We start from the raw sequence: 14,790 nt of genomic DNA, 5'->3' as shown, positions 1-14,790 counted from the left end.
GTGTTTGACCACAATACTCTACAACATGGAAATATATTCTGCAGGCTATGTGCAGCTAAATCAAAACAAAATTCAAGAAACTGCATTGAGATCAGCGAGGTTTAAGACATTACTTTCAGGGACATTGATTCCCCACCAGCTTGGCTGATGGGAGAAATCCTTAGGGACAGTTTTTGTGCTTTTGTCACATGTCCCATGATTAGCGCCTTAATGCTGGCACTTGCTGTAAGATTAACTACTGAGGCCTTGAAGGGAAACTGCCTTTTAGCACCCACAATATCAAGTAATTGAAAGTTGCCGGACGTATGTGCCTCTGCAGTTTTACACTAAAGGGAGTGCAAAGCCGGATTCTCCTTATAAAGCAAAGGAGACGTCTCAGCAAAAGGCTAAGCCCCAGTTGTGGAAATCTAAGCACTTCTGAATTTTGCTTTATTACCTTTTAAGCATTTTTATATGAATTACCAATATTGTGGTTACAATGCATTTACTACATGAATTCACAACATGTACTATTTCTATTTGAAGAGTTCATATACTCAAAATAAGATACAATGTATTTTTTGCTTCACATATTTAATGGACGTATTGTAACTGATACATTCCCACAATGTGTTAAAATGTCTACTTGTTTCTTTGCATGTGTGTGATCATTTTTGCAATGCAGGAGCACAGATTATTCCAGTATGCTTTATACATTTTTGTGCATATTATCTTATACATCAGAAATCATACAATTACTCTTGCTGACACCTACAATTTCTTTAAGGATTGCAATCCAGCCAATGCCAATTTACTGACCTAATAAGCTACAATCTCCCCTGCTGGGTAAGTGGAGGGTCCAGAGAAACTACTGGGTTAATATAATTATACGTCTTCTCAAGCATGTAAGCGCTGCTCCTCTCAGCGTCTTATCAGCCTGTGGCATCTTAAGATGCAAGTCCAATCAGTGGCCTTGTATTTTGTGCATGGCTGCTCTGTCTCCCTGCCCAGCAGTCCTGCGGGTAAAACCCGTGGCCCTCTCACCATCTGCTGCTGTCACTGGGGGTGGCACTATCACGCTTGCAGTGCCGTGCCAGCCCAGTGAGCCCAAGACCAGGCCTTGACCCTCTTCAACTGCCCTTAGACCTATGTCTCCCTCACCAGGTTATTCACAGCTGCATGATGCACATTGGTCGCTGATCCAGAGTCATATTCTGTATTGGCTTGCAGAAAAGTATTGGCTTCAATTTACTGTACAACCTAGCTGTGTGACAAAATGTTTAAAAACCATACACAGGTCTGAGTTTGGACTGTGGATGGTGAATTGCCTCTCAGTCTCTAAGTATGTTTAAACAGCAGTTTTCACAGTTTCAACATTGATAGTAAAGCTCACAATTAGGATATAATCATTTCATGGGATGCAACTCCAAAGCTGACTTACACAGCCATTTTCAAACTTTTTGAAGAGCTGTTATCAGATTTCCGAGATTAATTTGCCCCTTGGATGTATAGCGTCTGGCATGGAAAATCAAACCAGCATTTGAAGGCTTGCTGGAGGGACATGCCTGCCTGATATGCTGCATCACTTGCAATGCTAATTGGATGTTTGGACTATTTTTAAAAGGTCCACTAAACCCACGGTCAGCCTTTTAAATAGCGGTTGATAAATAATTAAATTGACACAGATAGAGTAGAAGAATATTTAACTGCTACCACCATTTAAAGGCTTAGCTTTACAAACCATCAGCTCAATAATCTCTTAATTTAAACATCCCCCCTCCAATCTCCAAGGCTTAGAGGCAGCATCTGCTACACGCACTCTGCTGGAGAACATCTTTATAAAAATCCAACCTGAGACATGTTGACATCTGTTTTTCCTAATGACTTTCATTCAGTGCCCATTTAGTCACCGACTGCATAGTGAACCAGCGTATTTGTGTACTATCTAAATCCAAGTTGACACAATTTACACCACAGGTTTTCGAAAGGTCAGATACTCCACAGTAAATCCCCTTTAGCCCATGATGCAGCTTAGTTTGCCCTGCGTTAGGTCCTCATAAATCTATGTATGTTTGTCATTTTAGATCTTATCGTTATACTTTGTAAAATCAATGGTAGGGCTCTCAGGGGATTTGTAGGAGTTGGGGTGTTGAAAAATCAAGACATGCTACCCTATTTTCTTCTATAGACAGGAACATTAAAAGCCCCGCCTGATGAATAATAAGCAACATCAGAAATTAAATTCATGTGGAGATAAAGCGTGATTCATAGGCATGTTTTCAACATGAGGGCTTGACTTTGTGGGGAAATTGAGAGTTAAGACACTGCCAGGAGCTTTGGAGGCTGACCTGCTAGCACACTGATGCCAACACCCGCTTTATTTGAATGCCAAGTTGAAAACACCACAACCTTCCCATCCCTGCCAGCTTCATATCTTAATCCTCCTCAGGCTTTATCACTTAAATCACCTTTAAGAACAAAAGTGGATCCTATAGGTGGCTTGCTGCACCTTTTGCCTCAGGTCATCCCTCTCAGCTCCCTGAACAGATTTGGCTCCAGGCCACCGCAGCCAGGCTCTGTAAGGGAATATGAATGGCATTAGCTCCGGGCTGTTGCCACAGTGTTGACTTATTTACTGCACATCAGCCCACTGACTTCAAACAGCGCAGTACACATTTTGGCAGCCATATTAGTGTCAGTGTTCCAAAGGACACATTTCCACTGTGTGATTTAAAAAATGAAACTGTGGCTGCTTATAAACAACAGAAACGAATGAACAAATGCAAAAGTCCTGTAAACTGAAGACATATACTGAACAATAGAAAATGTGCATCATAATAATAAATCAAATCCAAACTGTATATACTGGTTTTCATTAATAAAACACACCTAATACACATAATCAAAAACATATGAACTCCGAGATTGAAACAGAAACGATGTTTATTAAAAACAGGAAGAAAAACACTGCTGAGATCTTTTCCTGATATTGGCTCCTTATAAGTAACATACTGAGCATTTCAGTGTTCATTTGGGTTTTTGATGTCTTGGGCAGCTGTTTTCTTGAGCAGCAGCTGGCCTCACATTTTAATGAAACCACATGCAGGAACATTACTGACATTTATATTTGCCCAATAATCAATGCGCGTTGAAGTGAATGCATGGGTTATTGGAGGCTTCAAAGGACACATTTTGACAAAATGACTTACCACTTCAGGCAAAATCAATAGGAATACAATTAAGAAACTCATATTTGTTTCACTAATGGATTCAACTAGTTGTGAAAGATTAATTTGGATTCAAGGCTATCAAGCAAGGATATTCCACATAAGCTTTGGCAGGGCAATATTTATGAATGGAGGTAGAGCTTTATATTGTTACGTCATTAACAAAGGCATGGTATTATTTGACAAGGAATGACAAAATACGGCTTTGTTTTATATGCTACACACAATATTTTAAACAGTGACTTAGGATAGTTTAGCACATGTGCAATACATATGGCATTTAAAAACAGAATCTTAAAATTAGCATAGTGCATAATGCCTGCTGAAACCTAGTGATTCTGTCTCTGGGCTTATGCTTGTGCAGTGGACTAAAATCTGTTTTTTTTGGGAGAAATCTTGTAACATATTTCAGGATTCCAGATTTCAACATAAGTGTGACAGTTGTTGCATGGATGGGTAGGCTTTGCCTGGCAAAATGTCATTTCATGAAAAGTAACAAAAAGAAAAGCTCTGATTTCCCCATGAGTTTTGGGTTATGTAAAAACATAATCAACACAATAGAGGCATATTAGGGCAATGCTTTTTACATTTCTCATAGAGTATGTACATGCCTAAAGAATATTTTTAACGCTAAAATATATCTGACTCTAGGTTGAAAAACTGCTTTGTTCATTCTCCTCAGACAAATAAAACTGCGCAACCAAATGACCTTTTGAGTTTCCTGGAACTGCGGGCTGACTGCCAGCTCATCTTTCACATCATGGACTACAGACATTGAAATTAAACATAAACATAATTATGATTATATACAGTGAATACATGTGTCCCTGTTTTCTTCAGTTGTACAATCAGAGTGTTCAGTTGGTTCACTGGAAATAAAGAGAAAATAATCACGGCAAAGAATTGAATTGATATACCTCCTGTGATTAAATCAGCATTGGACTGTGTATAATATATCTTTGCACCACAAACGCTGCAGAAATGAGGGTGTTATCGAGATTCACGACTCTGCTACAAGACATCTGTGTCAGACTTTCAAGTGCACACACACAAATGCTAACACAATATGAGGAAACAGGGTGCAGATGCTGTATGTTCTCTCTCATAAATTTGGGGAAACTTTAAACTGAACTGAAACAACGTCTTAAGAATTGTCATGGAAAAAAAACATTTCTCTCTGGTATTTGTGCAATAAATGGCTACACAATGTATACACTACATTCAAAATGTAAATACATTTAGAGATGAATGTCCCTCCACTCCTGCAAAAAGAAATTAGGTAATTTGACAAGATACAAAAAGCACCTGAGATCTTAAGTGCAAATTCTTCAAAGATGAACAGCAAGAGCCTGACATCTGCAAATCAGGATTCATGATAGTGCTACTCTGCTTATATATTTCAAACAAAATATCAGTCTGTCTTCTTTATTGAAACAATGAGATTCATTTAGGCTTAGAGGGAGGTAGAAAAAGCAGGACCGGAAAAATTGTGTTGTATGGCTGTGTTTAGCTGCTAAATTATTGGCTTGGTGTACAGTTCATCAAATCTGCATCCTCTGTAAGTAGCCTAAATGAAACACTGCTACTTTAGAAACTATGTCGTAAGGCGTTGTAAAATGTTAAAGATGATAGAAATTACACTTACAATATAGGCTAATGGCCTGAGAGGAAGTGGAGATGATGTAAAATATGCATAATTATAGATGTGAATTGTGAAATGTGATTGGATTTCTATCTAGAGGCACACGCTCCGTAGCAGTAGATGGCGGTGTTGTCCTTGGCGACGAGCGACATACCATACCAGAACGGAAGAGGAAGAAGAAGACAAGAAGAAGAAGAAGAAGAAGAAGAAGAAGAAGAAGAAGAAACTCACACGTGTATTCAACATGTCTGCCCGCCGTGTTGTTGTGTGTTGATTTGCCATGAGCGTTATTACCTAATTTGACTCCGTTTTATTTCATAAACCGTACAGTAAAGGTACCGACGGCAGTCTGAGAGAGTTTTAAAGCTTCAGGATGGCGCAAAGAAGGAAGAAACTGACGAAGAAGAAGAGATACACAGCTAATGCTGACAGCGGAGATTTTGAACTGGCTGCTGAAGTTAACGACGATGATTCTGTAAGGAACAATATTTTAAGACGACATACTAAGCAGTTGCCCTCTGATGTGTGCGTGGTGGTATTTAATATAGCAACGCCTTTCATGGTGTATAGCAGAGCCACTGACGTACTATCCGTTCAGGTGTAGTTTGGGGGTATAGCTCAGTGGTAGAGCATTTGACTGCAGATCAAGAGGTCTCCGGTTCAAATCCGGATGTCCCCTGTTTGTTGTTTTGACCAACCTGGCTTATATGACACATTAATAATACATTAAAACATGCAAGGATATTATCTGTACATGTTTGCTATATTCAAAGCTCTATCCGGGTGACTTATAGGTATGAAATATGGTCATAGCATGTAACTTTAGTGTAAGGGTTTGTAGTTTAAGTTTATATACGCTTACATTAATGTCAATTGTATTTGTCTTGTTGTCACTTGATCGGTTTAATCACTGCCACGTTATAATTACACCTATTCTGAGACCCGACCATTGGTACATTGCACAAGTGCAATGAAACAAGCATATACATCATTCCATAGATCATATCTACATCCATCATATGTTATGTACATCCCTCTGATTAATGTAAACATACCTTTTCATACTAATTGTTTACCTACATTTTACAAAACAGTTCAGTGAAGTAGGAGACATTCTGTGTCCATCAATTAAACTTTTGAAATGAACAATAATAGCATAAATAAAGTCCTCCTTATGTAAAAAACAAACAAAACATGTTGTTTTAATGGCTGAATTCAGCAAAAGTCATTGATAATATAGGTGTATGCTTTTTGATACCTCTTTCGAGTTGTTAACCAGCTATTGTTGTGTTTTCTTATTGGCTCACAGCCAGGGAGGAAACTCCCGCGGTTCCCGACCACATCAGACTGCCTGTCAGATGTGGAGCCTGACACCAGGCAGCTGGTCAGAGCCCAGAACAAGAAGAAAAAGAAGTCTGGAGGCTTTCAGTCCATGGGTAAGACCCAGTGAAGAGTGTACAGATAGGACTGCAGGTCCACTGGTTACTTGCAGTATTGGAAATCTACCTGTGTATAGTCATTTGAGCTGAAACAATCTATATCAGGGATGGAAATTGCCACCTGCCACCCGCCATATGTGGGTGATTTTGTGCATTGGCGGGTGAATTTGCTCAACCTACCAGCCACAGTGGTGGGTAAATAAAAGTAGTAGTTGCAGACAGCGAGCTCGCAGAGCTCCGCAAGCGGGCCGCCTGTGTAGGTGGCCATGTCGTGGGGCACCGTGAGACAGCCACCCCCCTTCTCCTGTCTGAACTTGGTGTAAGCCATATAAGCCATGGCTGCATCTCCAATGTTTCTAGTCATCTAGACGCACGCTGCCCTTTTACCTGTCAACCTGAGGTAGATGCTAGGATGTAGTCGCCGAAAGAGTCTCAACCAAGCATGAGCAAGGTGGGTGAGGCCAGATCCAGAATTCCAGAAAGGTTAGATGTGCTTCCAGCCCCTTTCAGACCATGTTAAACAAAATATTGATCATAACAGAGTAGTTTACGTACTTTAAAATGTGTCTGGAGTGGGGCTTTAAGTTGTAATGCCACTGCCCAATGTGAGAGTTTCTCTTCTTTTAGGTATTACTCCTGTTCTAGTATGATCTGATAAAGTGCATGGTGAAAGATCAGAATGGAACTGGGGATGAGGATGGGTGGAGGAATGTTTTTATTTTTTTGTCCAATCTGCCCATTAAATGTAACTTCATGGTTCATGTGTGTACATGAGAGAGAAGGCGAGAATGTTAGTATTTTTCCTTAAGACTTTACCTTATGAAATAAACATGCTTGAGTGTTGTAGATCTTGTATTTTTTTTCACATGCCGTTACAACCTTGTCGGTCAAAAGCAAGAAAGTGGCTGGTAAAAAAAAGTTAAGTGGCTGGTAGATTTTGGAATCGACCAGCCACAGTGGCAGGTGAACAAAAAAGTTAATTTGCACCCCTGATCTGTATTAAGTAAGGTATGGTCGACTGTTTTCCCCAAAGGCAATATGGTTTAACCACGTTATGTATGATTTCAGGTCTCAGTTACCCTGTATATAAAGGCATCATGAAAAAGGGTTACAAAGTCCCCACTCCAATCCAAAGAAAGGTAAGTCAGCACCATTTCAGGATCCCGTAATCAAACATTTTGTAACCTCTGAAGTCACAATATTGTGTGCCCAATTTTCCTTTCACCACTTCAGACTGTCCCAGTGATTCTGGATGGCAAAGATATAGTAGCCATGGCTAGGACTGGCAGTGGTAAAACGGCGGCCTTCCTGGTGCCCATGTTCGAGAAGCTGAAGGCCCCTCAAGCCCAAACAGGAGCCAGGGCCCTCATCCTGACCCCCACCAGAGAGTTGGCACTGCAGACCATGAAATTCACAAAAGAGGTCAGACGAACAGAGTGTTTACTGTTGTTGTAGTTAACCGGTGTTACATGTATCTATGTTACATGTGGCTATTATTTAGTAGTGTCCCTGATTCCTTTCTCTCACTGTGCTGTGGTATTATAGTTGGGGAAATACACCGGCCTAAAGACTGCCTTGATCCTTGGTGGAGACAGGTGCGTGACCCCTAAATATTTAGCTGCTTCTGCCTGTTTTATGTTGTACTCTGAGATCCGTACAGTTGCCCTTTTAACTCTGCAATTAATGTAAATGTCTTTGCTCCTTTCCAGAATGGATGATCAGTTTGCTGCTCTTCATGAGAACCCGGACATGTGAGTATTTTGTTGTAGCGCTAACTCGTTTTGTCGTTTCTCCCCATCCATGGACTGTATGTTGGAGTCATGATCTCTGCGCTCTCCCCCCAGAATCATCGGTACCCCTGGCCGTCTCATGCATGTTGTCGGTGAGATGAATCTGAAGCTGCAGAGTGTGGAGTATGTGGTGTTTGATGAGGCTGACAGGTGAGAAATGGAATTGTTTAAAGGTGTCAAATTTTCATTTCACAGCTTGGATTCACACTTGCATGTGTGAACGTGTCGGTGTTCTGCTTCCACTCAGGTTGTTTGAAATGGGTTTTGCTGAGCAGCTTCAGGAGATCATCCGGAGGCTTCCAGACACCAGACAGACTCTGCTGTTCTCTGCCACTCTGCCCAAACTGCTGGTGGAGTTCGCCAGAGCTGGTGAGATCACTCAACCGTTCTGTTTAACATGCATCCATCATGATTGAAGATGTTTTTGAAGATCATCATCATCATCATCATAATATGCATGACATCCCAAGCTAACTAAATATGCTTTTCTTTTATATTCCCAGGGCTGACTGAACCAGTGTTGATTCGTTTAGATGTGGATTCTAAACTCAGTGACCAGATTAAGGTAAATAATTTTTAAAGTTTATTAAACATTAAAAAAATAACTGTTCCTACCATATAAGCCAAGCTTTAAAGAGGAAAACATACTTTTATTTTTTAAATGGATTCATACTTTTATTATGATAAACAAATTAAGGATGCTCTCAACAATAATTTTTAATGTGACATTTTGTGATGTTAATAACGGACTGTTATAATAACTTTAAATAAATATGACCGTTAAAGGTGCATGTTGCATCTAAAGCTTGGAGCTAAATCCTCCCTTTATATCTGCCCATCTCGTACAAAATCTGAATTTCTCTGGTCTTTCCTCAGCTGTCATTTTTCCATGTGCGTATGGATGACAAGCAGGCGCTGCTGCTCTACCTGCTGAGGAACGTAGTGAAGCCTCAGGAGCAGACAGTGGTTTTTGTAGCCACCAAACACCATGTAGAGTACATCAAGGAGGTAAGATACAAACAGCATAATAACTCAATCATGTCTTTGGGTGCATTTTTCCTGCGTGAACCCTCAAACACTCTCAGTAAGTCCAGTTGTGGGAAAAGGAAAAACACCCATCAGCTTTGATTTATGGTGCTTTCCTTTGTTTTGATATCCAGCTGCTGACTTCAGAAGGTGTGGAGTGTGCCTATATCTACAGCGCCCTCGATCAGACTGCCAGGAAGATCAACATAGGGAAATTTGTGCATCGGAAAGCCATGGTGCTAATTGTGACAGATGTTGCTGCTCGTGGTATAGACATCCCCATGCTGGACAATGTCATTAACTACAACTTCCCCTCCAAGCCAAAGCTCTTCTTGCACAGAGTTGGTGAGTGGCTTATACAACAAATTACAATCAAGAGTGTGTCCCTAATCAAAGTGTTTTTGGTTTTTACCAAATTCTAACAAGTGGAAGAAGTGATGAGGTGGATATGATAAATGAGGATTATTTTTCCATTTGTCATCATCTGTCTTGTCCCGTCAGGCCGTGTGGGACGTGCTGGACGCAGTGGCATAGCCTACAGTTTGATTTGTCCAGATGAGATGCCTTTTGTCTACGACCTTCACCTCTTCCTCGGAAGGCCTGTTCAGTTCGCCACACATGAACACACACAAGGTAGGCTTCACGGAATGCCTGCAAGGACTTCAACTTATAAATGAACTCTTGGATTGATTAGTTGACACAATCTTTGGCCCTCTGCTGTCACTCTCTCCGATCTAAATCTCTCCTCCAGATTCAGAGGGTGTGTTTGGTCGGGTCCCTCAGAGTATCCTGGATGACGAAAGTTCTCATCTGACAACGATTCACGAGAACTCCCTGGACCTGCAAAACATGCACCATGTCTCAGAGAACGCCTACAAGCAGTATCTTAAGTCTCGACCAAACCCCTCACCTGAGTCCTTCAGACGCGTCAAAAACACAGATCTGTCCAGCATGTCTGTCCATCCATTACTAGGTCAGTTTGTCAGGAGGATGAACTATGAAGAGAACAGTTATGGTGGTACTCAGGCAGTAGTTGGTAACAGCATTTGATTGATCTTGTTTCAGTGTCCGGTTTGGGGAAAACGGAACTGGAGCGCCTTCAAATAGTTGATGCCATCAAAGGCTACAAATCCAAATCGGTGAGTTACTGTAGATAGTAATTCAGATATCTCATAGTGCTGAAATTTCCTGCTAACCTGTGATAAAACGTAAAACAAATTCTCCCTTTGTCTTCTGTAGACTATCTTTGAAATCAACTCTAACAGTAAGACACAGGCTGGTGAGGTGATGCGGACCAAACGCTCTAAGGACACGCGGCTGGTGGACAAATACAGCAAACAGAGAGACAACCTGGCTGCAGAAAGCCAGCTGCACCAGCCCGTCAAGCCCTCCACCAGCGCTGATGACGATTACACACACACCACGGGTGAAGAAGAGGACGATATAAAGGCAAAAAAAACTTTCATGCCACTGTGGTATTATGATTTGAAACCAAGCATCTACAGCGCGTTTGTACTTTAGCGTCTTTGTAAGACCTACATGTGGAGCACTGATAATATAGTAGAGGAGTGAGGAGACACTCGGCTCACGAGACGAGATTGGGTTCAAGATTTTAACATTATTTTAAAGAAACGTGTGTGTAATGTCATTTACCACTGTCCCACATTCAACTGAAATAGGAACAAAAAAAGTATCCATTATATGATTGAGCTCTAATATATATTTTTTGAAACTGTAAGAACATTTGATAAAACAGAGCAGCATATCTACTATGTTAATACACTGTGTTCCAAATTATTTGTAACAAATCCTCCTTTTGTACACAGTTAAATGCCAACCTCATGTCAAAGTTTAACATGTACTTCTTCATGTTCCCACCAGGGGGTGTTCTCTGTGGTGGTAGGTGGCAAAAGGAGAAGCCTGCAGGAAGATGGGGAAGAAGGGCAAAAGAACAAGAGAAGCAGACAGTCGGGCAAAGATGAGGACTATTACATCCCCTACAGACCCAAAGACTTCAACTCTGAGAGAGGGTGAGGCAATTGTTTTATTTAAAAAAAAATTTTTTTTTTATGTGAAAATGTACTATGTGCTTGTGATAACCTACTCATGTTTGGTGGGATGGTAGGTTAAGTCTCGGCGGAGAGGGCACTGCCTTTGACCAGCAGGCCTCCTCGGCTGTCCTGGACCTCATGGGAGATGATGGAGCCAAGTTAAACCAGCACAAGAGCATAATGAAATGGTGAACATTTTAATTCACTCTAAATCTGCCTCTTTTTGACACCTATATATTTATTTTGCCATGTCATACCATAATTTTGAGTCTATCTGTCATTTGTAGGGACCGTAAGAGAAAGCGCTTTGTAAGAGAAGCAGGAAAGGAGGACCAGAAGAAGAAGATCAGAACAGATGGTGGACAGATCATCAACAACAACAAGAACAGGAAGAACTTGTATCCTCTTTGTGCACTTGTTCAATTTTACTATTCTCTCTCACTCTGGCTACATTTATCTGGATTGTTGTGCCACTTAACGGCAAGTCAGTTACGAGGAGTGGAAGAAGAAATACAAGGTTGATGACGGAGGATCTGGCTCAGATGGAGAAGGAGGAGGAGGAAGAGGAGGAGGAAGAGGAGGAGGAAGAGGAGGAGGAAGAGGAGGTAGAGGAGGAGGAAGAGGAGGACGAGGCGGAGGAAGAGGAGGGAGCAGGCCAGGAGGAGGTAGGAGAGCATCTTCATCTGAAATAAGCCATTACATCTGATAGACTGTTTTGTTACAAAAGAAATAATTAATAAAATCTACTCAATAAATCAGGTTACTTATACATTAAATCATTTGATACATCCAGACAATATAATATAATAAATGTCCAGTTTTTTTTGTTCAGAGGCCACACATTTTAAAGCGAAAGTTCGACATTGTCTGAAACTCTAACTGTTTTTCTCGTTTGTTCTATCCGTGCCAAAACCAAAGTTGAAAAGTGGCTCTGAGCAGACCCCAGGCAACCAGGAAGTACCTGGTTATGGCCAAGATATAGAACGTCACACAACCATGTTATTTTTTTAACAAACAGACCATGGCTAGCTGTTTCTCCCTGTTTCGAGACTTTGTGCAGCTAACCGGTGTTATATTTAAAGGACAAATATGAGAGTGATATCTACAGTCATGTGAACAAATTAGGACACCCATGCTAAAGTTGACTAAAAGAGGAATAAAAAAAATCATCTTTAGGAAATTGATCTTATTGCCTTAATTAAAAAAATGAGGAAAAATCCAATCTTTAAGGACACCAATTTTCTTTGTGAATGAATAATGTATCATAAATAAATAAATGTTCTTCCTTAAAATACAGGGGCCATAATTATACATACCCCTATGTTAAATTCCCATAGAGGAAGGCAGATGTTTATTTTTAAAGGCCAGTTATTTCATGGATCCAGGATACTATGCATCCTGATAAAGTTCCCTTGGCCTATGGAGTTAAAATAGCCCCACATCATCACATACCCTTCACCATACCTAGAGATTGGCATGGTTTTATTTCAGTTAGCCTAATAGCTGGTTTGATTTGCATTGAGAGATGATTTTATGGAAAGTAATGGTATGTGATGATGTATGAAGATTATGATGTATCATAATGTATCATATTTATTTATTTATGATACATTATTCATTCACAAAGAAAATTGGTGTCCTTAAAGATTGGACTTTTCCTCATTCTTTTAATTGAGGCGTCAAATCAATTTCCAAAAGATGATTTTTATTTATTTATTTATTTTTTATTCCTCTTTTTAGTCAACTTTAGCATGGGTGTCCTAATTTTTTCACATGACTGTATCTTCTCATCTAACTCTCTGCCAGAAAGCAAATGAACATATCATTCATAGCCAGACATCACATCCATAAAAGGAAAATAAATAACATAAATAAATTGAAGTGACAGAAAAATGTGTTACATTTCCATGGTGTTGGCTCCATATCCTCAACACAGGTTTAAAAAGGCTGCCAAATAGTATGGAATTTCTTAGTAGACCCTCTGGCAGTATATTTAATCTTTTCTAATTTAAGATTACATGACTTCCCTGATCCACTGACTATATGTTGGTGGAATAGGATCATTCCATTTAAACAATAAAAGTCCAACATGCTGATTTTAAAATTAGATAAATATATTGCCATTTTGAATCTGAATTACCCAACCTGCAACGGTGTTGTGAAATTAGTTAGCTTTAATTCTGACCGAAAAAAAGAGAAGTCACTGTCTACATTACAAGTATGTACATGCTTTTTTTTCAGTTCTACATCTACCATCAAAAAAATACAACTAATATTTTTTTCTTAATACTCGTTTCTGTATCCTTCTGTCTCCCAGGTCGTGGCCGGGGTCGTGGCGGTAATCCTAACTTCCAGAGCCCTGTAGGACCGCAGCAGACACCCGGTGGCCGCAGAGTGCGCTCAGAGCTGAAGACGCCCGAGCAGATCCTGAAGCAGCGCAAGAAACACCAGAAGCACCAGTTCCTGCAGAGTGGAGGCCTGAAGAATCTCCGTAACAAGAACAAACAGTGGGTTGGAGAAGTCAATAAGTCAGGTTTTGGACGGGGTGGTCAAAAGAAAGGTAAGATGAGGAAGAGACTCTGAGGAGGACCCAGAGGGGCAACTATCACGGAGGGATGATGGCGTGAGATAGTTGAGATGGAGGGTGTCATGAGAGACTGGATGATCTTCCCAAACCACCTTAAATAATTTCACGGCGTCTTTCATGATTGTGGATTAAAGGAGAAGATGAGTTGAGGAAAGCATTTCTAGACTCTAGAGATGAACTACTGAAGTCTAGATTTGACACAGAGTATGTATAAGAATGATCCAATGAACTGAGTTTACTCTTATGTGTGTTGGCAGATTGTTTTTGAGTACTGAGATATTTCTATACACGTTAACTGACGTCAAAATACAGATGTGAATAAGACAATATTCTGCTGGGGCGTCTTCATTTGTAGTCAGTTGCATGTTGATAGAAAAAAAAAAAAAAAAAAAAGGTGTGTTTATGATGTGACTTTCCAAAATATACATTTTCAGTCTTAAAGCTGTGTTTCTCATATTGTAATCTGCTAAGTGCCAGCCAAAAAGGCTCTACGCTGCGCCAAAGGGATGAGGGACTGTGAAATGTCCCTGATCTGCTCCAGGCAATAATGGTTGTGGTCCGTTACTTTTAAAAAGCAGGAGTCTTGTGTCTGGAAGAAAATCTTTAAGATGTGAGAAACATATGGATGATAATAACGCTCCATTAAACAGGGTTATAGTATCAGGGGAGCTGTGGTCTGACTTTCTCTCTGGTGTCCCTTTGGACATTTAGTTGCTATTTAAATGAAAGCCCTGGTAGGGTAATGTGACTTTGTTCCCTGTCTTCTGCCTTCTGGATTGCTCCCAGTTTGTACTCCAGTGGATGATATGAAATGAAAAATGAGGTACTGGTTTGTGTGAACCTCTAAACTAAGTCCTACTGCTTCTTTATGGAGCTCTCTCTCTCTCTCTCTCTCTCTCTCTCTCTCTCTCTCTCTCTCTATATATATATATATATATATATATATATATATATATATATATATATATATATATATATATATATATATATTAGGGCTGTCAAAATAACGCGTTAATTTCGATTAATTAATCTGAGAATTAAAAAAAATA

At 40.1% G+C, this 14,790-nt stretch overlaps 1 protein-coding gene and 1 non-coding gene across 2 annotated transcripts; both read left to right on the top strand.

Moving 5' to 3' along the window:
* Positions 1 to 5,044: 5,044 nt before the first annotated feature.
* Positions 5,045 to 14,409, top strand: ddx54 (DEAD (Asp-Glu-Ala-Asp) box polypeptide 54). The gene is made up of 20 exons (XM_078271550.1): positions 5,045 to 5,323; positions 6,158 to 6,284; positions 7,356 to 7,426; positions 7,521 to 7,709; positions 7,833 to 7,882; positions 7,997 to 8,038; positions 8,132 to 8,227; positions 8,325 to 8,446; positions 8,581 to 8,642; positions 8,954 to 9,085; positions 9,238 to 9,448; positions 9,605 to 9,736; positions 9,855 to 10,076; positions 10,169 to 10,242; positions 10,343 to 10,552; positions 10,985 to 11,133; positions 11,229 to 11,342; positions 11,442 to 11,552; positions 11,644 to 11,819; positions 13,472 to 14,409. The coding sequence occupies exons 1-20, from the start codon at positions 5,222 to 5,224 to the stop codon at positions 13,735 to 13,737; spliced, it is 2,658 nt and encodes an 885-aa protein (XP_078127676.1). The 5' UTR covers positions 5,045 to 5,221; the 3' UTR covers positions 13,738 to 14,409.
* trnac-gca (transfer RNA cysteine (anticodon GCA)) lies at positions 5,456 to 5,527 on the top strand. The gene has a single exon. It is a non-coding gene; the product is annotated as a tRNA-Cys (tRNA).
* Positions 14,410 to 14,790: the final 381 nt, after the last annotated feature.

The sequence above is a fragment of the Sander vitreus genome, chromosome 16, assembly GCF_031162955.1.
Source record: "Sander vitreus isolate 19-12246 chromosome 16, sanVit1, whole genome shotgun sequence".
In the NCBI taxonomy this organism is placed as follows: Eukaryota; Metazoa; Chordata; class Actinopteri; order Perciformes; family Percidae; genus Sander; species Sander vitreus.
This window is presented reverse-complemented; position numbering and strand designations above follow the sequence as displayed.

Coding starts and splice junctions, on each gene's coding strand:
- ddx54 (XM_078271550.1), top strand. CDS start 5,222: ATGGCGCAAAGAAGGAAGAAACTGACGAAGAAGAAGAGATACACAGCT. Junction 7,427..7,520: donor CCACTCCAATCCAAAGAAAG/GTAAGTCAGCAC, acceptor TCACCACTTCAG/ACTGTCCCAGTGATTCTGGA. Junction 10,077..10,168: donor GTCTGTCCATCCATTACTAG/GTCAGTTTGTCA, acceptor ATCTTGTTTCAG/TGTCCGGTTTGGGGAAAACG.